This window comes from Lissotriton vulgaris, chromosome 6 (genome assembly GCF_964263255.1).
Source record: "Lissotriton vulgaris chromosome 6, aLisVul1.2, whole genome shotgun sequence".
NCBI lineage: Eukaryota > Metazoa > Chordata > Amphibia > Caudata > Salamandridae > Lissotriton > Lissotriton vulgaris.
In genome coordinates this window covers 432,041,910-432,069,503 of record NC_141694.1, presented here as the reverse complement: position 1 = coordinate 432,069,503, position 27,594 = coordinate 432,041,910, and the positions used below count along the sequence as shown (strand labels likewise).

The window sequence follows — 27,594 nt, the reverse complement described above, 5'->3', positions numbered from 1 at the left end:
AGTGCGTCATTGGCCTGTGTCCAGGTAGGGGGAGAAAGGGAGGTAGCCTTTTAGATAGTAGACCTTCTTTCATCTTGAGTCATTGAAGGTTAGGCTAATGTGAGAAGTCTAGAAGGCTGTTGAAGATATCCTTCACTTTCCTGACCCCTGTCGCCATATTATAGAAAGTGTCCCAGGACCACAACAATATATGTCGGCATCTTATTATCCTTGAGCACTTTGGTATTCCAGTGGATGCCAAAGAAGCTTGTGTGGATCATTCAGTGATACAGATTATGCTAGTTCTGAAAGTGCCCCACAGCTATCCTAATGGGCATGCACACATTTTTTACTGAAAACATGGCTATTTTCCATTTGATCTGTTGGAATCCCATTGGAATATGACTCTAACCCGTCTACACATATGTCCGGCCAAAATCCAGCGCCAAGACGCCCTCGGGCATACGTTGCGCTATACAAATTGACAAATCAAATCAAATCAATGAAATCAAATCACTCATTGGCATGGGGGGAGTGGCCTCGTGCAAATGAGGTAATCTATTGCTCCTGTGCCCCACTATATTTCAGATGTTAGCGTTTAGAAAAAACAGACTGTAGAAGGTGCACTGTTTGTCTGCCATAGAGAGGTATGTCCCCTGGCAGTGTTCCTGCAAATGGTAAAGGGAATTCCAGGGATGACCTGGACATCCCCCTGCAGGTGTGTGCAGTCGGTCACTGCATCCTCTTGCTTGAGGGGATGTCTACCGAGGACATCCATCTTTCACTCATGTACTGTTCCCAGTACAGACACAGGTTTATGATTCTACTGAAACAACGTATTTGTCATGAGAGACATGGAAGCATATTTACAACGAAGTGGCGGAGCGCAGCATTAACCTCCTTGACTTAACACTGCGTTACGCCACTTCAGAAATGCTGGGCTGCACCACATTTACATCAATATGGTTCAGCTCTGCTTTTACTGGCGCTAAATTTAGCAGCCTAGCGCCAACATAGGCAATCCTGCACTGTAGTACAAGGGTGTGTGCGTTGAGGGGAAGATTGTTTATGTACAGGAAAGGAGACCTTACTGCACATAAACAATCTTTAAATGGCATTTGTAACTTTTATTTGTGCTGCCTAATGCAGCACACACAGAAGTTAGAAATCTATTTTTTTTTATTGTTTATGTGCAGGAAGGGTCACCTTCTGGCACATAAACAATTAACGTCAATTTGCTGTTTCTATGTGTGCTACACAACGCAGCACAAATGGAAACGGCAAAAACGAGGAGAAATAAAGCATTGCTCCTCAATTTGCCTGTTTAATACCAGGTTTTCCCGGGTCTTAATTTTGGTGCTGCCTCCTAATACACCACTCTAAATAGAGGGCATCGTCAAAATCAACCCCAACACCCATTGCTCTCCTCTTTCACTCTAAGTACAGCATGAAAGGCTGCCTTATTTACAAGGCAGCGGTGTTGTGGTGGCAATAGGGGCTTTTAAATATGCCCCATGATGTTTACTGTGGTGCAGAGCGGACCAGTGCACCATATTCATAATAAGGCCACAGGTGATTTTTTCCCAATTTGGAGTAAAGGCGGTAGCGTAAATGCAGAGGGTGTTGTGTGTAAAGAAGGAAAATATTAGTTTTTTAAAATTAATATTTAATAGAGTAGAAGAGGATAATGTACGTTTTGTGAGAGGTGGAGGGAAGTGGCAGGATTCCAGGTACCTTTCTTAAAAATGTGGCTAGTGGAGGAAAGGGATGGCAGTACATCAGGTTTAATGCGAGGCAGCCCCAGAACGCCGGGCGCGGGCCCGTGTTGTGCATGTTTTCCCTGTGACTCCCCTACTGCTGTACAGCTAAGGACAACAGGGAAATGGGAAGTAGAAGGGCTGAACATAACAAAAAAGGATTTATGGATGGCAATGAATTAATGGGATGTTTTATATCTCAGGGTTTTGAGGTGCATCATAGAAAACTCGAGCATTATCTTGCTCTCTATTTGATGTCACCCATAACTTCTTGGTTATAAACAGCACCCCTTTTTTACTGCCACTCATATATAATTCTATATGTTGTAGCCACACCTCTTCTCAAGACTGCTTTCTCCCCATATCTTAGTATTCCAGTTTCCTATGCCTATATTGTACCTCAGTCCCTTAAAGGTCCTCTCAGTAGGAGGTTGGACTCAGATGTTCAACTTCATTGAATGAGAAATGAAATGGCTGCAAGATCGCAGCTGTAAAGTCCAGTAGATTGGCTTCCCAGTTCCATGAATTCGAATTGTGAGGTAGCGTCTCTAATGTATACTGAGGTATATAAGTGCTGCACAATGTCATGGTGCTTTGTAAGTGTGTACAGGTATGTTGATCATTTATGAAATTATATAGTTTTATTATGTAATTTGAAGTTAGCATTCAAAGGCTTGCACCCACAGAATGCTCTCTTTGATCCAGATGAGTGTCTCGAAAATCATTTCAAGTAGTACTTTCAGAGGTGGTTTATCAGAACACTAGAAGCATCTTAAATCTCTAATTCATACTTTGAGAGAAGTGCGTGGAATGATACAGTGCACAAAGCGTTGGTCATTTGTGGCAGGACTTCCACTGAAGTAAAGGACCACAGATTGTCCAGCACCACTATTGGCGATTAAAGGGGTTACATTTGGAGACATCCTATAACACCTGGTATCATTAGATTTGGGCGGTGGGCAGTTGGCCTAATGTCTAGGGCGGTCGTCCTCAAATCTGGGGAACTGGGTTCGAGTCTCAGCAACGACGCCGAACATCCTGTAATTCTGGGCAAATCATATAATCTCTCCGTTCCAATGGAAAAAAAATGAATGTGTCCTCATGTAACACAACTGGTGCTATGTAAAATGCTCTGATACTTTGGGGTCACGGTCACGCTTTCTAAAACTCCGTGATAAAAGTAGTGAAACCCATATTCACTACCAAGCTCCTGTCAGTCAGTTCCATACTCCATGTGGTTCATTTTACAGGAAGGGCTTTTCAAGCTCATTTATCCATGGTCCCCCGTGCTCCAGACATTTCCTTTAAAACTGTGATTTCGGCATCGCCTTTCCCACATCAGTGTTTTAACGTGTCTTGAATGCCTTCCATGTCAACTGAAAGAAAGCATTTTTGAGTAAGAGTGAGTACATTGTTAAATCTAAATAACCTGGCGACAGGGGCCCTACAAATAAAACTGCACCCATCTGCATAGATGGTCCTCTGGCCTTTTGCTCCATAAGGAATGCAGATTGCTATTATAGTGAATACAATTTTTTTTGCATGTGCGTGTCTTACTGAAGCTGGTGCATGGACTGATAGACCACATGGAGCACATATAACGACCACCACACTGGAGGTTGAGGTTCTGTGAAATCCTGACTTGTCTCGCGAGGTCATGGTTCCGTCACGATTTTGGTGATGTTGTACCGTATTTAGTGAGTGCGGCTAATATGGAGTGAATTCGTCATGTTTACTAGCGAGTTCATTACGTATTCAGAGACTTCGTTTTCGAACATGGGTTCCATTTTGTTTATGCCTCCATTTTGTGTTGCCATCACGTAGGCCCGTGGGCCCGTGGAGGTAACTGAACGAACCAAGTTGCATGAGCTTTGATGTTCATGCACTTATTAACTAGGCCTTTTCTTGACTTCGGTGCATTGTAAGAAACTGACCCCTTCATCTGAAACTGACTTCGTTAAGCCAATTTCCTTGGTTGATTGTTGTCTGAGATTGCCAAACAAGGTTCAGGACATCGTTAACTTTTAGGTTCCTTACACATGCTTTATCTTGATCGTTATCTGTCATTGTTTCCTTTCCTATGCTCTTTCATTACATGCATTGTGCTTTCAATTATGGGTTTGTCCGGCTTGTGGAGATTGGATTTGGATATCCAAAAAGTTGTGAGTAGGGAGCTACCCTTTCTGTCAGGAAAAGGATTAGGTCAACAATCATATAAAAAACAGAGCTCCTTCTCCTGAGTTTTATGAATCATAGGTGATGTTCATATCCCAAAGGGGACGTTCACATTAATGGAAGGGATTTGCAGTATTGTACGGGTTACCAAATTTACAACTAGATATATTTAGGACCCAAGAGTACCATGAAGAACTTCATATACACCCAAACAACTTTCTTTAAAATGTCATTCATTTATTTTATAAAGTTTAAAATTCATAATAACACAATTTTGTTATAAGAAACAACAAGAAATACACATTCACTTTTTGCAAAAATACAACACTCTATAAAAAAATGTATAGTTAAAAGATGCTATTATAGCATTGTTTCCACAAACATGTTAAAACATCATATTTATTGGTCAATAGATTTAAAGGAACAAACTGTCGACGCGGCGTTTCGGTGCCTCTTTTAATCTTGCACCTTCTTCAGGACTCGTTCCCTGATTTGTCACATCTATAAAAACATATCACAGTACATTTCATTAGGTCCCATCCTTTTAAAACATCAATTGCACTTAGTTTACTAAACATATTAATGTATCCCCTAATATTTGGTAACCCTAACATCTTGCAATCCAAGGTTTACTTTGTCATTTTTATGCATCTCTGACTTTCTGCATTTTCATATAATTTAGAAGGAATGCCTGGCGGGCAAAAATGTACCATGGTCTTATATTATAGAGACACATGGGGTGTTTATTAAATTAACAAGAGGGACTGGCAGGTTTTTGGTTCATTTCTTTACTGTTCAGTCCCACCCACAGGTATTTTTCAACTTACCCAGGTGAGTTTATTCCCTGGATCTGTTTTGTCAGTCTTTGTGAGCCTGTTTACATCTGCTCATATTTCTTTCTTATCTTTTGTTCTAGAAAGAAATGTACCTTTTGTTTGGTTACTGGTTCTATATTACATTGTCTTTAGTAAGATATCCAGTAATACTAGCTTTTACCTTATATATCGGTATTGTCAGACTTTCGCTCGGATTAGATAAAAATGGACCAATTTCAATCCTATTAGGGAAAAAAATTATTTATGTGATGCTTATCCTTTACTCGTCCCTCATCAGTCAGTGGTTTAATTACTGATATTAATGGTCCTTACCGGTCCTATTTTCATATTAACTTGCACAGTTGGGAGGACGCCTCTGGGAGCTACCTTTCTCTCTTGCCTTGCCCAGCTTTATCTAAGGAACAATATGTGTTGTCAGTACGTCTCATTCTCAATTGACTTAATACAGTATCTACTGTTTGTGTTAAGGATCTTACCTTACTGGTTAAAGGAGTTACTTTCTGCTTGATTCACTCTTTTTGTTTATCCATTGTGGAATTGACAATCTCTTAGTTATACTGCAAATCCCTTCCATTATTGTGAACGTCCCCTTTGGGATATGAACATCACCTATGATTCATAAAACTCAGGAGAAGGAGCTCTGTTTTTTATGAGATTGGATTTGGGACATTCCTAATAATTAACTTGTGGGTTGGGGCAATGTAAACTGAGGGTTTTTGCTATGTGATACTTTGTTTGAGAATGTACCTTATTGGTTAGAATTTTGCGCAATGGGTGTGTACTCGTATTGTGAATTTTGGCATAAAAAGGGATGTCTTGCCTTACACAAATTGAACAGTTTCTTGAGTTGTACACCGTATTGTATTGCTGGGATTACTGTTACTAGCTGCAGCTAATAAATTTGGTCTCTGACGCCACCCAGAAGTATTCCGTGTCTCTGTATACCAAGACAGGTGAAGCCCAAGACTTTGGGCGTGCCCCTGGCGCCGCTGGGTTTACAAACCCGGTTCTTCAAGGTGACATACACACTTCTCTGTCACAATTCTGAAATACACATCCTAATAAGAAGCAAGATATTGAAAAGATATAGAAAATATGAAACAGCTTGTTTCTTACCATTAAGTGCAGGACATGCAATATCATTGACCTCTTGTGAAATTAGGCATATTTTTTAAAATCTTATATTGCCCATTTAAAGAATAACAATTTCTTATCTTCTTATAAAAGTGCTAATAAATGTATCATTTTATTTGCAGTATTTGATCTTCTTCAAGAATTTAGATTATCCTCAGATTCATCTGTCCTCACAGTTGAGGGTTCTAATGCACAGGTCTCAGCTTTCCGAATAAATCCAAATATTCATCTGAAAAGGAAGACAAGGTAATTGAAATCATACGTAATTGGTCAAATCATTGGTTGAACTGCCTTTTACATGTGGATCTGGAAAGTGCAAGGGGGATTTAGAGTTGGGTTGTAATTAAAAAAAAACTCAAATTTAGAAGAAGGTATTAAGTCCAGTAGCAAAATTTCCTCCAACACATGGAAGAAATTCTGCAGGTGGATTTGTATCTGGATTGAACATTTCTTCCAGTAAGCAGGGGATTTTCTGTTACCACCCATCTCTAAACAGTCCCCTTTTATGTTAGTTTAATAAATGTATTGTTATTTAAGAGAATAAAGTACAAATAAGAACAATATAACTAGGATGAAAATATGTTAGTTAACAATCACTATGATATTGATAAAATAGTAATTAATCATTTTTTTTCTACTTGAGAATATGCTTCTGCTAATACTTATGAACTGAACAATAAAGCTTTTGTATTTTGTGCAGAAATATTGTAATGTGAATGATACAGACAGATGTCAAAAGAATATTTAAACTATGGTGTTTGTAGAAAAACTCATGAGCTACAGCTAAAGATGCTAGAACAATCATCGAAGAAGTGGAAATCAGAAGAAAATGATACATTAGAAAAGCTGCTAGAACTTAGATTAGATTAGACCCCTAATATACCAACATTTCATGCTCTCATAAAAAAATCCCATAATTCCCATGACCATATCAATCATCACTTATAGTAAGTGGATGCTCAGAGTAGTGCAGTAAATGACTGAAGGAAACATTTTGAAAACATATTTAAAATCATCTATCACGCATTTCTTGTTCTGCTGTTTGCAGTGGAAGCATCAATTATATAGAATCATCTGGGTGCCAAGTAAGTGACAGAGACAGCCATTTATGCATGAAATATTTGGGGTGTTGGGACCTCCACTGAAGACAATGAAGCGGCTCAAGGTCAGCAATGACTGATCTAGGCCTACTGTTCCAACACTATAATGCTCGCCTTTTGGTTTACCCGTGTTTATTCTTCAACATTGTATGCTTCGATGGTGGAATTTTCTATCAGCATAATGTCCCTTCTGCCTTGGGCTATCCATGTTGATAAAATTCGCATCCCTTGTTATGGTCCCTCACCTGTGGCTCAGGCCTGTAATTGGAGTATGGTGTCCTTAACACCAGTTTATCTCTCAGCAGCAGGCTATAATGCTTAATTATAGAATGGAGCCCTTGCAAATACTAAATGTAAAGCATTTTATGCATCATTGCAAGACCACAATGAATAAATAACACATAAAACATACATGCAACCATAAATTGAAACAGTAAAGGGAGGTGCACCCGATGACAAATAGTCAACAGTCTCCAATTGTACAGAATGGCCTTTATTTTACTTTTTTGTTTCATATCCATAAAAACATCCAGCACTTTGTGTTCAAAGAAATTAAACTTTTTCAAGACTTGCACATGTGTTATCTTATTAGATGATTGTGTAATAGCATCCACATGCCCCAGGAGACTCATTGTCCTAATGTCCACATGTCATTATGCAATATGGATATGATAATCCCCAAATGAATTGCGTATAACATACCCCAAAATGACACCAGAATCCGTGTCAGGGGTCGAAGGTTTGGCGTCACATCTCACGATAGGTAATGGGAGCGATTTCTTTGAATGAAACGAAACACAGTCACTCTTTTTATGAATATGGAACAAAGAAAAGTAAACTAAAGAATATTATTTACAATTGGAGACTTTGACTGTTTTGTCATCGGGTGCACCTTCCGTTATTGTTTTACTCTATGTGTTTCTGCTTGGCAGCAGTACCATACAGTACCATACAAGGGCTAGCACTCGGTGAGAGTGCACCGAATCCCAATGTGTGGAACATTGTGGGTAGGCGCGGCAATTGGTTGGATGGCCTTTCTTTGTGGGTAATAACAAGTATACATATTTTGCTCCTCAAAAACAACATTTGAAATCCACCAAAAGAGTAGTCAACTGCAGTGATGTTGGATGCCTCTCATAAGTGAAACCCTGAACCCAGGTCCTGAGGCGGAAGCCGGGACGCTGGAGGTACTTGCTGTGTTTTTAAAATTGTTACAATCTGTGTGGTGTCACGTACTTTGATCAGTTGTGTTTTTAAAACTGATAGCGTCCTACCTGACTCAGCGCCTTTCCTAGCGCTTCCAGCCTGCCGCCGCCATCAACAACGGCGTGCACGCTGACTCCGCCCCTTTTCGAGGCCACGCCCCCTTGATCCCTGGCTATATATACCGCTGATTTTCGAGCGGTTACCAGAAACCCTGAACCCAGGTCCTGAGGCGGAAGCCGGGACGCTGGAGGTACTTGCTGTGTTTTTAAAATTGTTACAATCTGTGTGGTGTCACGTACTTTGATCAGTTGTGTTTTTAAAACTGATAGCGTCCTACCTGACTCAGCGCCTTTCCTAGCGCTTCCAGCCTGCCGCCGCCATCAACAACGGCGTGCACGCTGACTCCGCCCCTTTTCGAGGCCACGCCCCCTTGATCCCTGGCTATATATACCGCTGATTTTCGAGCGGTTACCAGAAACCCTGAACCCAGGTCCTGAGGCGGAAGCCGGGACGCTGGAGGTACTTGCTGTGTTTTTAAAATTGTTACAATCTGTGTGGTGTCACGTACTTTGATCAGTTGTGTTTTTAAAACTGATAGCGTCCTACCTGACTCAGCGCCTTTCCTAGCGCTTCCAGCCTGCCGCCGCCATCAACAACGGCGTGCACGCTGACTCCGCCCCTTTTCGAGGCCACGCCCCCTTGATCCCTGGCTATATATACCGCTGATTTTCGAGCGGTTACCAGAAACCCTGAACCCAGGTCCTGAGGCGGAAGCCGGGACGCTGGAGGTACTTGCTGTGTTTTTAAAATTGTTACAATCTGTGTGGTGTCACGTACTTTGATCAGTTGTGTTTTTAAAACTGATAGCGTCCTACCTGACTCAGCGCCTTTCCTAGCGCTTCCAGCCTGCCGCCGCCATCAACAACGGCGTGCACGCTGACTCCGCCCCTTTTCGAGGCCACGCCCCCTTGATCCCTGGCTATATATACCGCTGATTTTCGAGCGGTTACCAGAAACCCTGAACCCAGGTCCTGAGGCGGAAGCCGGGACGCTGGAGGTACTTGCTGTGTTTTTAAAATTGTTACAATCTGTGTGGTGTCACGTACTTTGATCAGTTGTGTTTTTAAAACTGATAGCGTCCTACCTGACTCAGCGCCTTTCCTAGCGCTTCCAGCCTGCCGCCGCCATCAACAATGGCGTGCACGCTGACTCCGCCCCTTTTCGAGGCCACGCCCCGAAGTCGCCCATAAATGTGCCTGTACAGGACGCGCAGCGGACGAGCGCAGCGGGAGCGCCGTTTGCGCGCCGAAGGCGCGCCTAAGGCAAGCCCGTCTGCGCCCGTCCGCGCTAAGACCGCGCCAGGCGCCAGACCCCCTGCCCAAATTCCATCAATCCTTAGGTACGCTTCTAGCGACCTCCACCGACTCCGAGGTAAGCTCGACTGCCCCTGCAAATTTGATATATCTACGGTACTTGTTTCCTCCAGTTGCCCCAATTGCCATTGGACCCTCAACCTAGAAACAGAACGGTCAACCCCCCCCAATATCTTGCGACCTTTATTTACAGGTGCCCTAATAAATGCCAGGTCAATGTGCAAACACAGCCAAGATATCCACGATCTCATCATCGACCACGATCTGGACTGCCTAATGATCACCGAAACTTGGCTTACTGAAGACAGCAACCCTGACATCGCCACCACCCTCCCCCCTGGCTACTCCTTCCATAGACAAGATAGACAGAAGGGTAGAGGAGGTGGTGTCGCAGTCATCGTCAGGAACACCTTTAACTGTCACACCTTCTGCCTCGATCCCCTCACCGACGTAGAAGGCTTAGGATTCTGCATAAACCTTAGCAAAACGCTCTCCTTCACCGGTGGCCTCATCTATCGTCCACCTGGTAATGCCACGAAATTCCTAGACTCGCTAGACGACGCTCTTGGTAGTTTCCTCCTTCGCTATCCACACTTTACCCTCCTAGGAGACTTCAATATACATCTTGAATCCATAGCAGACCCGCACTCCAGAAATTTTCTACAATCGTTGGACGTCTTTAACCTACAACAAAGCGCCAAGCTTCCCACACACTCCCTTGGTTCTAACCTCCCGTCCCTCTCCTCCCTATCCCCTATACCTCAAATCTGGACTGACCATTGTTTAATCCCCTTTCATATTTCTAGCGGCGTCATCCCTACTTGCAATAAACGTTTACGCCAGCCCGCCCGTTCCATCAACTGGAACACTGTCCAGAAAAACCTCATTCTTCACCCCCTTTCCCCATCTAATGCCCCTTCTCCCTCGGGCGATATAGACAGAGACGCCATAGGTCTCAACAACTGGCTCACTCATGAATTTTCGACTCGCTGTCCTCCCCACAAACGGGACAAGGCCTTGAAACCAGCTAAACTCAAGGCCCCCTGGTACACGCCGGACCTAACCGCCGCCCATCTCCTTTGCAGAAAAGCTGAGAGGAGTTGGCGTAGTACCTACGACAATAGCGATCGCAGGAACTACATCCTACAGAGGAAAACCTACCTTGCATCCATCAAAATAGCAAAAAAAATCTACTACGTTAACGCTATTAATGATGCTAGCCAAAAGCAAAAAACCCTTTTTTCTATAGTTAAATCCTTTACCAAACCCAAAGCTCTTCAACCGGAAATCCCCCCATCTCAAGAATTCTGTGACAAAATCTCGGACTACTTTGATGACAAAATCACTCTCATTCACAAAAATTTCCCTCCCCCACCCCCAGCTTCTTCACCAGGGGACCCGGACCTCCTCAACCAGCCTACAAAATGTCTCAAAAGTTTTACTCCGGTCACCCTGTCCCAGACCAGAGATGCAATTCTTGCCTGCAAATCTGGCTCTCCCACTGACCCATGTCCACCTAGGATTCTTCACCACATCATCGACGAAATCAACCCCTCCATCAACACCATAATCAACCAATCTCTCTCATCCGGTTCAGTTCCATGCTCTTGGAAACAAGGGGTGGTCAAGCCGCTCTTGAAAAAGTCGAATAAACCCCCCTCTGACCTGACTAACCTTCGTCCGATCACGCTCCTACCTGCACTAGGTAAAATAACGGAACAGTTGGTCCACAGGGAGCTCAAGACCTTTCTGGACTCAAATAATTTACTTCACCCCCAACAATCCGGTTTTCGGCCGAAACATTCCACCGAGACGGCCTTGATCGAGCTGACCGAAACAATCAAAACCCTTCAAGATCAAAGGAAGAAGGCCATTCTGATCCTTCTCGACCTCACGGCAGCTTTCGACACTATTTCCCATTCCATCCTGATCAAGAGACTCTCAGACATCGGTATCACCAACTCTGCCCTATCTTGGATCAGTTCTTTCCTCAGTGACAGATTCCAAACCGTCTCACTTGGCCCCTATCACTCCAAGGAGAAAAAGGTGTTCTGCGGCGTCCCCCAGGGTTCCATCCTGAGTCCCCTCCTCTTCAATATCTATCTTATCCCTCTCCTTACCCTCATAGAATCGTTCGGCATAACTGTCACTTCTTATGCCGACGATACTCAGCTGATCATCCCCCTTGATGAAAATACCAACACGGCTGAGCTCAACCTGAAACACTGCCTTACAGCAGTCTTCCAATGGATGGACACCAATCACCTGCGCTGCAACTCGAACAAAACCGAGATTCTTCCCATCGGAAAAAATGCATCCTTCTGCCCTGCCCTGTGGTGGCTGGACAACTCTGCTGCCCCTCCCCAAACCGTCTCATCAGCCAGGAACCTCGGTGTCCTCTTCGACTCCGAGCTATCCTTCGACCTCCACGCTTCGAATACGGCAGGTAAATGCTTCGGCATAATCAAGTCATTAAGGAAATTCTTCGACTTCCTCCCGCTCGAATCGAGGAAAACGGTAGCGGTAGCCCTCATCCTGTCCCGTGTTGACTACTGCAACGGACTCATGGCAGGGACCAAAAAATCGACCCTCGCCAAATTACAAAGTGTCTTGCACACTGCCGCCCGGCTTGTCCTGAAACTTCCGCGAAAATCTTCCATCTCTGCAGCCCTTAAGTCCCTGCACTGGCTCCCCCTGCACAAGAGAATTCTCTTTAAAATTCTTATCGTAGCCTTCCGAGCCTTCAATAAAACCGGTCCTTCCTATTTAACCAAACGATTCCCCCATTATACTCCGTGCCGCTCCCTAAGATCTGCACAAGACAACCTCATGACCTTGTCTAAATTCAACCTGAAAACCAAAGGCGGCAAAACTCTAAGCAACTTAGCCATTAAAGCCTGGAATAGCATGCCAAGGCATCTCAGGCTTCAAACAGCTGAGAAATCATTCCGGAAGCTGCTCAAAACCTGGATTTTCACCCTCCCCGATGACTGGTCCAAAGCTGCCATTTAGCCTCCCCCGCTCCACTCTGTGACTGGAATCAGGATCCATAGCGCCATGATGCTCCTTCCGGAGCGACCGCTTGCGCTTTATAAATATCACTCCAAAATATCCAAATAAGTGTGGCATTATTTGATCATGAGCAACATTTCCCAAAGCAGGTTATTAATCTTTACAAAGCAAACATTCATTGGCTCTGCTTGCTTAAAGAAGGTGTCAAAATATTTTTGCAGTACTAATCACAAGCCGGTTTGTGTAAATCATATGTACATTTTACCCTCTAAATTAGCTCAGCATTGGCCCTTCTCGTGTTCCAATCCCTCAAAGACTTTTTGGGGCCTATTCATTAAAAAGTCACGCAGCACAGCAAGGCACCTTGCTGGACTGCGTGACAGGGAAAAGGCAGGAATGTGCTGTATTTAAAATTATACGGTGCATTCCCGTAGTTTCCCATAACCCCCGCACTCTGCCCCACTCCCACATGTATGCCACATTTGCCATACTGTATTCCTTATCAGGACAAGAAAAAAGCCAACGTACACGTTTGTCTTGTGGTGGTCATTTGTTGGCCACAGTTTATTAGGAATACAAGGAAACATGTATATACTTGCATACTTTGCATGTTATGTCCTGACAAACTTCCTTGTTATTGTCTCTTGGCCCTTCTGGGTCATTTTCTTTGGTAGGTTGGTTTTGCGCTCACTTTGCGCAGGGAGGGAGTAGTTTCTGTCCCGGAGTTAGGCCCCCTCGCTACCTTGTCCGCCTCTTGTTGTGCCCTGCCTTCCGGCAGGGGCTGGGCTGCGAGCGCCGTCTCCATTTGCTACCCCCCGTCTTTGGTAGGCCAACTTCCCAGCCATGAGGCATCCCAGAGTGAGTGGTCCTACACACCTGTCCTTAGGCCAACTCACCCAGCCGTGAGGCATCTGAAGGTGAGTGGACCTATTCTGGCGCACCGCCCTCCGGTGTGCCTTCGTACCAACCGTTATCAGCGTAGTTCTCCGCCACGCTTTGCCTGTTCCTCAGCCCTGCGACATTTAGGTGTGGGTGGGTGGGACAAAAATGTGGGCCCTGCCGCCGGTGCTGCTACCCGCTCCGATAAGATAGGAGCTTGCTTGGGGGAGCGTTGCTTATATGCCCCCCGCCATTCGCCCTCCAGCCAGCCTGGCATGCCCTATGTCCATTGGGTGGTTATTCTCCCGCCTCGGCCTCCTTTGGCCGGGGGCTGGCGCCTCTTTGGTGGCTGCTGTGGGGGGAGGGCGCAGGCATTTCCTTTGTTCCCTGGACGCTTTTGCCCGCCAAAACCAGCCCCCACTAGTTTGTGTCCGGCGGCACGGCGCTAGTTATGGCGCCGGCTTTCGAGCTCCCTTTGGGAGCAGCCTCTGCAAGTGTTGTCGCACAAAATGCTGCCAAGTCAAATGCAGGCATCTGGCACCATCTTTGAGGAGGAGGAGGTAAAAGATTAATACGTATCGAGCCAATTTAGTATTTGAAAGGCACGACCTGAACATGCCCCAACCAAATACCAAACTGGTATTGGTTCGCAATCGAGATTACAATTTGGTAACTTGGTAATGCATCGCAATTTGTGTTTTGTAAATAAGGAAATGCATTTTTGCAATTGCATCCATCAATATTCTGTGAATTGGGCAATTGGAAAGAGTATTCACGCCTGTTCATGCTCCTGCTTTGGTTAGCCGTTTTCCGTCTCTTCCCTCATAACCCAGGGACCTAGTGGGGGGGGCATCCCACTCAACTCTGAGGCCAAGAACCCTGTCAGGCAGGCGAGACGCACTGTTGGAGGGAGCTGCTAACCAGTGGGTCTCTGCACAGCTTGCTGACACCTACCTTACAGCGGCTGACTCCCCCGTGAGGTCGTGCCCCTTTCTCTATCATGGCACAAGTTGTTCCTGGATAACGCAATTGGCGCCTGAAGTCCTTCATGCTTTCTTCTTCCCAGGAATCCCTGGGAGGGATTCTGAAATCTAATACAGCCCAAACCAAGATGGCTGCCTCAGACTATTCCTCCATTACTTTATCCCAATCGAATAGCTTCCTGAGTTTCCTCCCCTATGTAAGGAGGTTAGTCCAGCTTAGTTCTTGCATCCCTAAGCTTCGTGCTCCTGCCTTTGAGTGCATCGCTTTTCTTTCGACCAAATTTTCCCAGTCATTTTCATACATCTGGCCCTAACTTCTTGATTCATTTATACAAAACTACATCTCCTCTACATAACTCTTTAAGAAATAAGACATTCTACTCTCGTTATTTAGAAAAGCATAGTGTAGAAATGTCTTCTGCAGGCACATTTCAGTGCGGAAGCTTAACAGGACGGATCTGAAGTACTTTATTCCAAAATTCCACAATGTACAAATTCACTAGCTGCTATTCAGACCTTACAATTTTCCAGTGATAAATAGATAGCAATGGCCTCTACATACATTTACTATAAGCCTAAGAAGTTTTTGAACTTTTTTCCAGTTCAGCACTTTCCTGTATGATAAGAGCACGTCCTGGTATACTAGCCTCAATCATTTTAAAAATAAATTACACTATCAACCCAGAGATTACACCCTGCTCTCCCCCCCACCCCCCACACCCAGGCCTTTGAAATATATAACGCAGTAAGCCTAACGATAATCCTGTACTGATAAACTCTTTGTAAATGTAAAAAAAGTTTTTCAGATATCCCTTTGACTGTGTTTAATCGCCATACTTTTCCTAAAGGGAGATATTCTGCTCTGCACATTAAGATGGGGTGGTTCTTGGCCTCATAGAGCTTCAATAAGTGTCTCTGGAGTGGTGTGGCTCACTGGTTAGAGGCGGCAGACCCGGAAGCAGAGAACGGCCCGGGACCAGGGTTCAATTCCTGACGCGGCAGGGTCATAGACCAGGGTCAGCGGACTTGATAATTCTTGCCTCTGTGCCTACTCTAACCAGGGATCACACTTGGCAACTCTGGGCATTAACTTGCCTCATCTCTACAACGGCCCCCCACATTCGCCGGGGATGCCTGGTTTCACCTTGGAGCTACCCAGTAGGGACCATCTCACAGGTATAGCCAGGACGGGTTCCACAGCGGTCTACAGCGCCACGACGCCTCAGGGCAGCAGTGTGCTTTACAAGAACTCATACATTACATTACATTCTTTCACATTGCTTTATGAAACTGTGAATAGCTCCTGCCATGAGCTACTGAATTTACTCTTTGTTTTTCAGCATCCAAAGTGTCTCATTATGATGTTTTAACTGTTTATGCATTATCTTTGTGTATTTGAACTTGACACTTTTTATTTAAAATTTTGTAATAACTATGATAAAACAATAAAGTTTTTTTTTTATTTACTTGTAGTGCTGTCTATCCAGATGGATTGCCTGCAGATTATTCAGTTATAGCCACTTTTAAGATGTTGAAGGATACCCCCAAAAGCCAATGGAATCTTTGGCAAATTAATGATTCTGATGGTAAAGAGCAAGTTGGAATTCGTTTCCTAGGAGACACAAAGTCATTGGACTTTTTTTATGCAACTCCTCAAAAGACACTCGTATTTAGGACATTTAGCGATGTGGGCAAACTCTTTGATGGTTCCTGGCACAAAATTGCACTGAGTGTGAAGGAGGACCAGGCTAGATTGCTCATTGATTGTCAAGAGGTCAGTGTTATTCCAATAAATGACCACAGCCCTGTGTACAGGAATGGATACACTACCATTGTCAAAAGAGCTGTGGATGAATCATCTGTTCCGGTAAGTTGATGAGACTTTTGCTTGATGTCTGATAATGTACTCCATTTTTAGGGAAATTCCTGTTACATATAAAACCATGGCTGATCACTGGTCACCTTATGTGGGTTTCTGCCACTATGTCTTAGAAGACATAGGTCTTGGATCTTCCATCTTGCTCATTTTCTGTACCTCAACTGTTCTACTCCCACATTCTAAAGTCCACAAACACTGTTTGGACTTGGAATGGCAAGGACAAGTTAGAAGTGTGTCTGCATTACAGCTTAAAGATATCAGTCCATCTGATTTGTTTTGAACATCTGTGACGTTTCTGCAAAGTGAGGAATTACAACAGTCAATTCAAATCATCAGGGAGTTTCTTGAGGAGTTTTACTGAGATTAGAGTATTTAACTTAAAGGGGAAATACAAAGTTCATGTATCGAATGCATGTAATGTGGTGATGTTGAGTAACACCAATGCATCAATATAACACAGGAAATTGCAAAGCACGTAAACAAACATCCATGCCAGATAGGCTGAGAAAGTATTGTTGAACAGGTGTTTTACATAGGATAATATGAATATGTTTGCAAACTGTAATGTCTATATCTATTACGCAGATCTTTGGGTACACACATATATTAACAAGCATTTGCAATGCAATAGATCTCGCATTATTAAAGTTTGAGCTATTGGTGTTGAATTATTTAGCAATGCCAAAAGCTCAAACTTTAATAATGTGAGACCTATTGCATTGCAAATGCTTGTTTTGCATTAAAGTTACTTTAAAAAAACAAATGTTTTCGTTTAATTTGTTTGTTTGTTTGTTTTGTTTCTAACTGTAAATCGTGCTGCACGCCAATTTAAGATGTTTTAAGATCCACTTTCTACTTAGGTTGGAAAAAATGACATGGGATTTGCCAAAGGAGGCCAGTAGTAGTCAAGAAAATGTATGCCAGTTGTATACGCCGTGGCCTACAATTGAATCTGCAGCAGCAGAAAAATTGTGCTTATCTAAATGAGAAACCATGTATTTTATTTACCTATTTTTCTGTGGATAAACCTCCATCTCCTACGCCCCCATAAATCATGGGACATGGTAATATTCCTTTGGAGTCACCACTCTCTCTCTCTCTCTCTGTGAGAGGTACTTGTACACCCCTAAACTTATGAGTGTGTGGGTGATGACCCACTTTGCCAGGCAGGTTCAGCCAGAGGTGCCCATAAACCTGCCTCTCACCCTCTGTCTGTGATTGCGCAATTGCGTGATGCTGCCAGAGTTGTTTCATTTTTGCAAGTTCCAGGGGTTACTTTTAAGCTGTTCATGATTCTGGAAATCTACCCTCACAAATACATTTTTGACGCTCTCCTGCACAACTTAGGTTTGCAAAATGGTTAAGAATGTTTTCCCAATGTATATTCACATCTTTGCATTACCACTCCGAAGAGAAAATGTTTCCACTCTTCTGGATCCAGTTTCAAAAAATAATGTTAAGAAATGATGCATGAATTATGATCTGCCCAGCTTTAGCAAATGGAAGGTTGACAAGGACAATTCAAACGTCACTGCCGGCATATGCAAAATAGAAGTGCTTAAAAAGTCGAAAGAGGAGAACGCCCATTAAAGAGGTCATCCCTCAATATTGTTTCTGGATAAACATACATCTTCAGATTTTTCTTTGAACTTCTTCGAACATGACTGGCAGTTTTTGGGGAAATTTGCACCAGTATGTAAAGCAAAAAAGAAATGGTGTTAATCCCGGGGACCATGCTGAAGGGACCCAGTTAGAAAAGTACTGCATCTATAGAAAACAACACGCTAAGCTGTCTGCGTAAAGGTCACAGGACTGTGAACATGCCATCAGCGCTGTACACATCACAGTCAACTACGAAGTTTGATCCCAGTCTGCAGATCGATGGACAAGGGCACTCACCGGCCTAACCAATCCCCCCTCCAATGAAATATTACGTTACTACACATTATTACACATCTCTTGGCATAGAAGCATCCATATGCCATTTCGCGTTGAAGAACCGGCGTCAGGGGCAAGCCTAAGATCTTCGAGTTCACCTGTATTGGTATACAGTGACACGGAATACTTCTGGATGGCATCAGAGACCAAGTTTATTAGCTGCAGCTAGTAACAGTGATCCTAGAAACACACCACGGTGTAAATTCTCAGGAGACTGCCCATTTTACTAAGGCGAGACGTCTCCTTTTATACCCAATATTCACATTATAAATGTACACCCACTGCACAAAATTCTAGCCAATAAGGTACATTTTCAAACAAAGTATCACATAACAAAAACTCAATTTACAATATCCCCACCCAAAATGTAATTATTAGGAATGTCTCAAATTCAATCTCCACAAGCCGGACAAACCTATAATTGAAAGCATAACCCGTGTAATGAAGAAACATAAAAAAGAAACAGTAACAGATGCTGAACAAGATAAGGCATGTGCAAGGACACTAAAAGTTAGCGATGTCCTGAACATTGATTGGCAATCTCAGACAAAGATCGATCAGGGAAATTGGCTTTGCGAGGTCAGTTTCAAGTGAAGAGGTCAATTTCTTACAGTTCATTTCAGAGTCAAAAAGAAACCTAGTTAACGTATACATGAACTAAGAAGGCCAGGCCACTTTGTTCGCCAGGCTACCTTCACAGGCCTACGTTAGGGCAACACAAAATGGTGGCACAGAACAAAATGGAGTCAGACTCGAGAATTACAAAACCTCAGACCCTCCTTTTGTTATTACGTAGGCAATAACCTAAGACTCATGTTAATCTGAATCTAGGTCTATATCGATATTCATTAGGTCATCAAGGTGTTGCTGTAGCATCATCTTATTATTCTCTACTTCTCTCAGGACAGGACTCCGAACACAAATAGTAGCACAAAGACTACAAATGGCGGGACCACACTGGATGCAAAGACAACAAGAGAAAAGGATGGTAAAAACCATACCAAGGAATGTCAGAGTCTTCCATCCCCATCTGGACAGCAGTCCCCAAAACCATCCCGTCAATGACCAGTCTCCTTCGTCTACATGGATAGACTCAGAGATTTTATACAACCTAGAGATGGCTTGGTACACTGTAAGGGCATTATCTGGTATGTAAACACAGCAACTGGATCCAATCAATTTACATACTCCTCCTCGATCTGCAAGTATGATGTCTAATACCATACGGTTCTGCAAAGTCATAAGGCGGTTCGCTTGAAGCTCAGCTGTAACATTACTAAGAGCACCTGCTGTCTCATTAATAGTAGCTTCAACAACGCGGACAAGCTATCGAATATGCCTACTATTGATCATAGGACCCCAAAAGGGCAGGAAGCCCTTGAAGAAATCTCCTACTTCGTGTGCTGCAGTATCTTCCTGATTGAAGACACCTCTACCATATCTCGTTCTATGATAGTCTGAAGCAGTAGTGTATGTAGGGGGAAGCAGAAACGCCACATAACACGTTCCTTGAAAATCAGGTGGCAACCATGTGTAGGCTCTGTCATGACAAACAAAATATGTGCCTTTAGCTGGCACAAACGGTGGAGAAGTCCGAGATGAATAGACATAGGTTTGAGCACACACACTCTTACCTAGCTGAGCTTTCGGATTCCCACCATTACCTTGCAAATAAAAATGGCCTCTGTGGGGTACAATCCAATTAGGGGGAGACCTTTTTCGTCTCTCCTTCTCTGTCAAGCTGGTACTATATCCAGTCACGTTCCAACTAATGTAAGCCTGCACCTCATCCTCAGGGATAGCATTACATGCATCAATATCTTGGAACATAGCTACTATTCCCCTTATCAAGGCACTATTGCTCGAGTTATCTTTAAGGGAACGTAAGGGGCGGACCTCATTTGCATAGATAAACATGGTCTCAAAAGCCCACACAGACCCATTAAAAGAAAAAGGCAAAACAAAATATGGCATACCTTTATCTGTCGTATGAGGCATAAGATCACAAACCCAACAATTAGTGGTATTTACTACTAACTGATGTTGATGCAACAACTGTATGAACGAGTTGTTGACAAATTCTAATCTCCTTGTCTGTTCATGTTCAGGCAACGTATAAAACTGCTGCAAAGAAACAGTAGTGAAAGAAAGCATAGGTTGGGAGGTGGGTGCAGATGTCTGTTGTGTAGCATAGACAGTCCAACCCACACAAGCTAACGTGATCCTTAAAAACGTCAAAAAGCACAATATTATAAAACATTTGCTATGTGTCAATGTACAAAATCTTGTCTTAAGATCTATTCTCTCAACATCACTTTCAGTTACAACAGACTCCATCCTCTAACGTGCTGCTCGCAGCAATTTTCCTTCTTCACTCAAGTGTGCGTCCAGGCGTCCTAGACGTCCCTAGAACCGCAGACCTTTCATTAATACGCGGGCCACCCCTTAAGTCTTATACCGAGACACTGCAGCTGAACCCAGATGGTGGTTCGAAAAAGAAAAAGAAAAATAGTCTCTTGTCTGAAAGAGTACAATTTACAAAAAAAATCTGATTTTATTTGTCCTTTTTAGACCATAAGTTGTAGCTTTCTTTACCAGGCACAGTTTGATCCTGAAAGAGTGTCTCTGGGTGCGTAGTATCAAGTCTCAAACACGGCAGCACAGCTTCTTGCAAGACTTCATCATCCGCACGTTCTGACTGAGTCCATTCCAGATGTGCATCGCTAAAAGGTACAAGTCTCGGATCCCTTTCACTCTCGGAATCGGCAACAACTTCCCGGACCCACTTATCGTACGGTAAGGGCAAAGGTCTCTTCTTGCAATGGGTACCATGTACCAAGTTTTTCTTGCCGAACACCTTAATAGCAGTCCGAGTTGATAACAGGACTTGGCATGGTCCGGTCCATCTTGGTTCCAAGTTCTTTGACCTCTGGAAATTCCTGGTTAGAATCCAGTCGCCAGGTTGAATCGTGTGGCCTGCATCTACAGAAACTGAAGGCAAAGTGTCATGGACCTGTTGGTGAAGAACACGCAATTTAGCAGTCAAATCATGTAAGTAGTCAACCAACATAGGGTACTCGATATCACTGTACTTCTTAGGCCTCGGCAAACCCCAGACATTCGCCGGACGTCCAAAAACAATATCGTATGGGATAATTCCCACGCAAGAATGTACTGTCGTTCTCTGGACAAAAGTGCCAATGGTAAGGCATCGGGCCATGTAAGACCAGAGCTCGCTTGAACCTTGGCCAACTTCAGCTTCAGAGTGCCATTATAGCACTCGGCCAGGCCTGCTGACTGGGGGTGATTCGCAGCGTGAAATATCTGTTTAATACCCAGACCCAGACTTTCTTCATAATCTGACCCACAAATTCACTTCCATTATCACTCCATACTATCCTCGGCAAGCCATATCTGGGAAAGAATTATTTGAGCAACACCTTGGCTGTGGACAAGGCAGTATTAACCTTTAGGGGGTAGGCCTCTATACATCTGGAAAAGGCACAAACAACCACAAGGACATACTTCAAGTTATTGCATCTTTCCATATGAATGTAGTCTATCTGCAGCACCTCGAACAGATACGTTGGAGGAGCAAAATGATCCGCTGGAGTTGGGGTTCCCTTTCCAGGATTATGCATCAAGCAAATCATGCAGTGTTTAACCAAATTCTCAGCACACCTAGGAATTCCACCATTCTGCCATACCGGAGCCAACAACTTACATATCCCTTTTGAACTAATGTGAGCCAACCCATGAGCCATAGTAACCACCGGAAGTACATATGCATCCGGCAACAACCATCGCTGGTGCTCTGACAACTCAACCCAACAGCCTGTTGAATCCAACATTCCCGTACTCTCTCTCCACATACTCAATTCTTTCTCAGTAGCTTCTGCCTGAATCATCTTCACACTTTCTATTGTATCTTCACACATTCCTCCTTCCACAACCCATTTGGCAGGACCTGTAACATACATCCGACTCGTCACATCTTATCTTTGTTTCTCTTGCTACTTCATCTGCAAACGCATTCCCTCGACCCACATCATCCGTAACCTTCTTATGCGCACTACCCTTCACTATCGCAATTTGGGTCGGCAAAGTAAGTGATTCAAGAAGTTCACTCACTAATTGTCCAAGCTGAATTTTCGCACCATGGGAAGTAAGAAATCCTCTCTCTTTCCACAAGCGTCCAAAACTGTGAGCCACGCCAAATGCGTATTGGCTATCAGTATAAACATTCACTCTCTTTCCTTTTGACAACACACACGCTCTAGTCAATGCTATCAACTCCGCTGCTTGCGCTGAATTCTGTGGAATACGTGCTGTTTCAACAATTGTGTGCAAAGTTGTGACAGCATATGCTGCAGTCGTCTCTCCATTCGGAAGCTTAAAGCACGAACCATCTACCCATAGGGTACCATCAGGATTCGAAAGAGGGGTATCTTTCAGATCAACTCTACCCTTCGTTTCCTCCTCTGTCCGGAGAAAACAGTCATGCTGTTCCTGAGCATCTATCTCTACAAAAATCGGCAACAATGTATCTGGATTCAATGTGTTGCACAGCTGGATGTGCACATGGCTAGCCAAAAGCGTCAACTCATAACCTGACAAACGCGCACTGGTGAGATGTTGAGTCTTCGTTCTATTCAATAGGGTATCCACTGCATGTGGGACCATCACAATCAATGTATTATCCAATACCAAACCAGCAGACTGTCGGATAGAAACAGCCGCTGCCGCTGTAGCTCTTCGACAACTAGGCAACGCTCCAGCTAACGGATCTAAAGTAGCTGAAAAATACGCACATGGGCGCTGCTTGTCTCCAATTTGTTGCGTCAACACTGACAACGCACAACCTTCTCTCATGTACATAAAGTGTAAAAGGTTTACTGTAGTCGGGGGTACCCAACACCGGAGCAGAACACAATGCATCACGCAATTCCGAAAAACTCTTCTGACATTAGTCAGACCAAGGAAGAGGGTGTGGTGTGTCCTTAAGAGTAAGTGCCAACAAAGGTTTCTCTAGCAAAGAAAAATTTGGAATCCACTGTCTACAATACGAGGTGATACCTAAGAAGGCACACACCTCTCTCTGTGTGCATGGCACAGTCATTTGGGCAATCGCTTGAATACGCTCTGGGGTCAATCGTCTTCCCTCCTTCGACAAGAGAAGACCTAAGTAGGTCACTTCTTGGCGGCAATACTCCAACTTCGAAGGTGACACTTTATAATGAAGGTCAGATAGGTGTCGCAACAAAGAAAGAGTAACTTCTTTACAAATATCTTCATCATCAGCAGCAACCAACAGATCATTAACATACTGGATAAGAGTAGCACCAGAAGGCAATGCAAGAATATCAAGCTGAGTTTTCAAAGCCTGACTATAAATGGAGGGACTCTCACAATAACCTTGAGGAGTGCACTTAAACCGGAAACTGCGGCCTCCTAAAGAGAAGCCAAAAATATCCCTACTTTCCTCAGCAATCGGAATACTGAAGAAAGCATTCTTCAGATCAATAACAGAAAACCAAGCAGCTGAGGCAGGGATCATAGTCAATAAAGCAGTAATGTCTGGGACAACAGGAAACTGTGGCACAACGATCTTATTGACCTCTCGAAGGTTGATCACAAACCAATACACAGGTGGCTGAGAAGAGTCAGTACGCTTAAGGACAGGCAGAACAGGACTGTTACACACATTACCTCTCGTTTCTTCAAACACACCTTTCTCAACTAAATCATAGATAATCGCTAAAAGAGCTCTTTCGCCATCACTGGAAATTTTGTACTGAGGAATGCGAGGTAATTTAGCACTCTACTTAAGGGTAACAACGTAGGGTGGAATCTGCAAGAGACCAACATCATTGGGACCTGTAGCCCAAAGTGTATCAGGGAGAGAACGCAGTTCCAGTGGAAGGCGAACCTTAGACAGATAGATCGGGGAAATCACTTTCTTACCCACCGTAAGATGTACTCCCGAAGGAGAACAATGTAATGTCGCATGCAATCTTTTCAACAAGTCCAAAGCCAACAGATTCTCACCACAGCCAGTCGTTAGAATAAGGGGAGCCTCCAATTCACAGCGACCAATAGAAAGGGGCAAAGGACAAGAAATCGGGTTACGAACTGGGGTGCCAGAAAGTCCTACTGAAACATTGGTCAAGCCAGACAAAGGTGCGCCAGGCAGATTAGAGTGCATGATAGAACTCTTTGCTGCACCAGTATCCAAAAGAAAAGGTTCTGCCACACCTGATGTAATCACTTCAACATAAGGTCCACTCTGGTCTACTGGAACTGACACTACTCCCTCCCTTTGTCCATGGCTGTCCTAACTATCGTTAAAACCAGCACTCTCACTTCCAACATAATAATCATCAGTGTAGTACTGAGCGGACTGGACGGTCGGAACATTCTGTAGGTCAAAATAATTCATAGAATTCTGAGGGGAAAAGGAACGTTCATTCTGGGGAAACGTACCACGTCCCCTACCCCTAGGTACTTGTTGAAAACCACCACGACCTCTCAGAACAGACATACAATTCGCACGCTGTAGCAAGATCGGGCAACTATTCTTGAAGTGACCTTCTTCTTTACAATAAGCACACTAATTAGGGCCTAGCAGGAGTCGCGAAGCAAAAGACTCAGACTTCTGCAATAGTTTCTGAAACTGTGGGGGTTGCTGAAACTGGGAAGGTTGCTGAAACTGACGCTGATTATGGTGAGGCGGATAAGGCTGCTGCAGAAGAACTTTCGTTTTTAATTCTCTAGTCTTCTTCTCTACTTTATCCTTCTCATCTTTATCTCTATTCTCATAGTATTGTGCAGTAGCCAATATCTGGGCCGAAGAAGAAACAGCCCATGAACTCTCAGAGTCCTTTAACTTATTAGAAAGTTCAGGAAGTAAATTAAAAACAAACTTATCTACAAACGACCTCTGACCACCTTCTGAACTCATGTCCTGACCACTATGATCAATGAATGTTTCCTCAAACCTAGTGAAGAAATCATACACACTCTCGTCTTTCTTTTGTTTGCATGCTGCTAACTTGTCCCAATTCACCCGCAGAGGAGGCATCATAGTTTTCATTAAATTAAGAATTCTACCAGGTAGTTCTGCAACTAAGGGTTCAGGTTTGGCACCTCCTACCTGCCGACCATCTGCAGCAGTAATATTAACCCACGTATCTCCTAACTCTGGCTCGTGATCCTCGTGACAGATCCTCGCCCACAAGGGTTGATGAACTACATTACCCATCAACATATCTATGTCAGCTAAATTCATAACACCCGCATCAACTGTCTGAGACAACTCCTTATAATAACCAGCAGGATTTTTACGGGGGTCAGGCAAGGTCTGCTTAAGAGCCAGGACCTCAGCTCTCTTCCAAGGGACATGCACTCACACTCGCTGAAAATGAGCCGGTGCAGCCGCAATACCATGAACGGCATCAGCCACAACTGCCTCTCTCCATACAGGGGGAACCTCTCTCATAGGATACTGCTTCACTTTTCTCCTAACAGAAGGGTCAGGTTCGAACAATGACTGAGGTGGAAGTCTAGGCCTAAAAGTGAGTAGTGTCTCCACCGCTTCCTCAACATCGGAACCCACTATCGTCCTGTAGTGTAGTTCCTATTTTCCCAATAGGCCCTGCGCATTGGAATAACATAAACAGTAGTATGGACGTAGAAGTGCAGATCTTCCAGGTCTCCACTGACTATGCTAAACTTAATTGGGTTTGTTACCAACTAGCTCAGAGGTCACTGGAAACTTTCTTCTCTGAATAGGAAGTGATCAGCTTCCCTGGTACAGACAAGAAGGGATTCAGTTTTCCAACAACCGCATAAACATGACAACTTTGCTCCTTAGAATAAGAGTCAATCTCTAGAGTCATGTGAAACAATAGACAGTTATTTTACTCAGTCAGTTTTGTGCAAATTACTTTCACCAATATGCAGAGAATAGAGAGACGGGTGTTTTCAATAAAAAGTATTATTTATTGAACAGTCTTTCTTCTCGTACAAGAGAAATGAATTGCCACAATTGTAAGACTAGTTATTATAAAAAGTGCGTACAGTAAAATGAGGATTGCGAAATAATACTGTAAAAGCATTGATATGGTTTCTTGGCCATACAATGGTTTAAAATGAATAAAACATATATACATTCATATATACATTAGGCTAACGTACTTAACTGGTGCTTCTAACTACGCCTACCCCAGTGTACCTGACCTAAGCCTAATACTTGGGAGGGGGGTAAGTAAGTAGCTTTAGTTAAGTTGATTTTGCCAAGGTTTGCTTCAAGAATTCTCTCTAAGGGTTTAGTCAACACCATACCTCTGAAATAGAATGTTGGAGGTCTGGTATCTCCTTCCAAGGCTTGATATCCCAGTCACTCGCAAGAGTAGGCTGGAAACGCCGGAGCTGGATTTCTCGGCAGGAGAAAAGACAGCGTCTCTCTCAGCGCGTCGAGGAAGAGGAGGGGCAGCGTCCGCGGGCAGCTTGCATCTGCTGGGCTCTTCAGGGGACAGCTGTTCTGCTCCTATGTGCATCACACCATCGTTCGCTCGTTAGCTGCGATAGCAGTAGCGATAGTAGAAGCCGTGTTAGGATCAGCTGCATCAGCGATAGTATCATCAGCATCAGCGTTTGCTTAAGGCAACGTTTGTAATATTTATACCTGAAAGGTGCCTGGTTTGACGTAAATTTTTGGACATAAGACGTCAATAAAGATGTCACTAGGAAGTGATCGTCTCTCAGTGCTCATTAGAGTTCTATTACTAATCAAAACATAGCAAGCGGGGCTTTCCCAGGTTGCTGAGTTTTATCTTGTTGAAGAACTCGGAGTGTAATCTAGGAATCTTAGATAGTGGCTTCTGCTGTGTCATTTGCACTAATGAGCTGCAAAGGAAGTTGCAGAGGAAGCGATTCTGTATGGTGGCTCTGTTCGTGTGAGGCCATAGACGAGTTTCTGAATATTGCATTTGATCGGTTATGCCAATATAGGGGAATAAATGGAATATAACCGTATAGGGGCATAAGGTCACAGTATTGATCAGGGTCCTAGATTAGAACGCGACAGTCCCTTTAGCAAATTCAGACTGAACATTAAGCAATTCCAGGGGAATTGAACCCAACTCATTATCTTCCCACTCATGACAAAGGAAGGTACACATGACATCATAAACATACCTTTGTTTTGGTGCCTCCCACTGTAGGAAGATATCCATAACCACTTGTGGACTGTACTTGGAGGTATTTGAAACCCATCTACGAGCAAGGAGATCTAACACTGCCCACTCTTTGGGACCAGGGAGCTGACTACATCTCTGCTTAC

At 43.7% G+C, this 27,594-nt stretch overlaps 1 protein-coding gene across 1 annotated transcript in view; it reads left to right on the top strand.

Annotated features, from left to right (window-relative positions):
* The window catches only part of COL21A1 (collagen type XXI alpha 1 chain), a 271,502-nt gene that overhangs the window by 94,782 nt on the left and 149,126 nt on the right, over nucleotides 1–27,594 (top strand). The window contains exons 3-4 of the mRNA XM_086925214.1: nucleotides 6,004–6,127; nucleotides 15,908–16,301. Of these exons, the coding sequence (XP_086781340.1) occupies nucleotides 6,004–6,127; nucleotides 15,908–16,301 (518 nt within the window). The remainder of the gene's footprint in view (nucleotides 1–6,003; nucleotides 6,128–15,907; nucleotides 16,302–27,594) is intronic.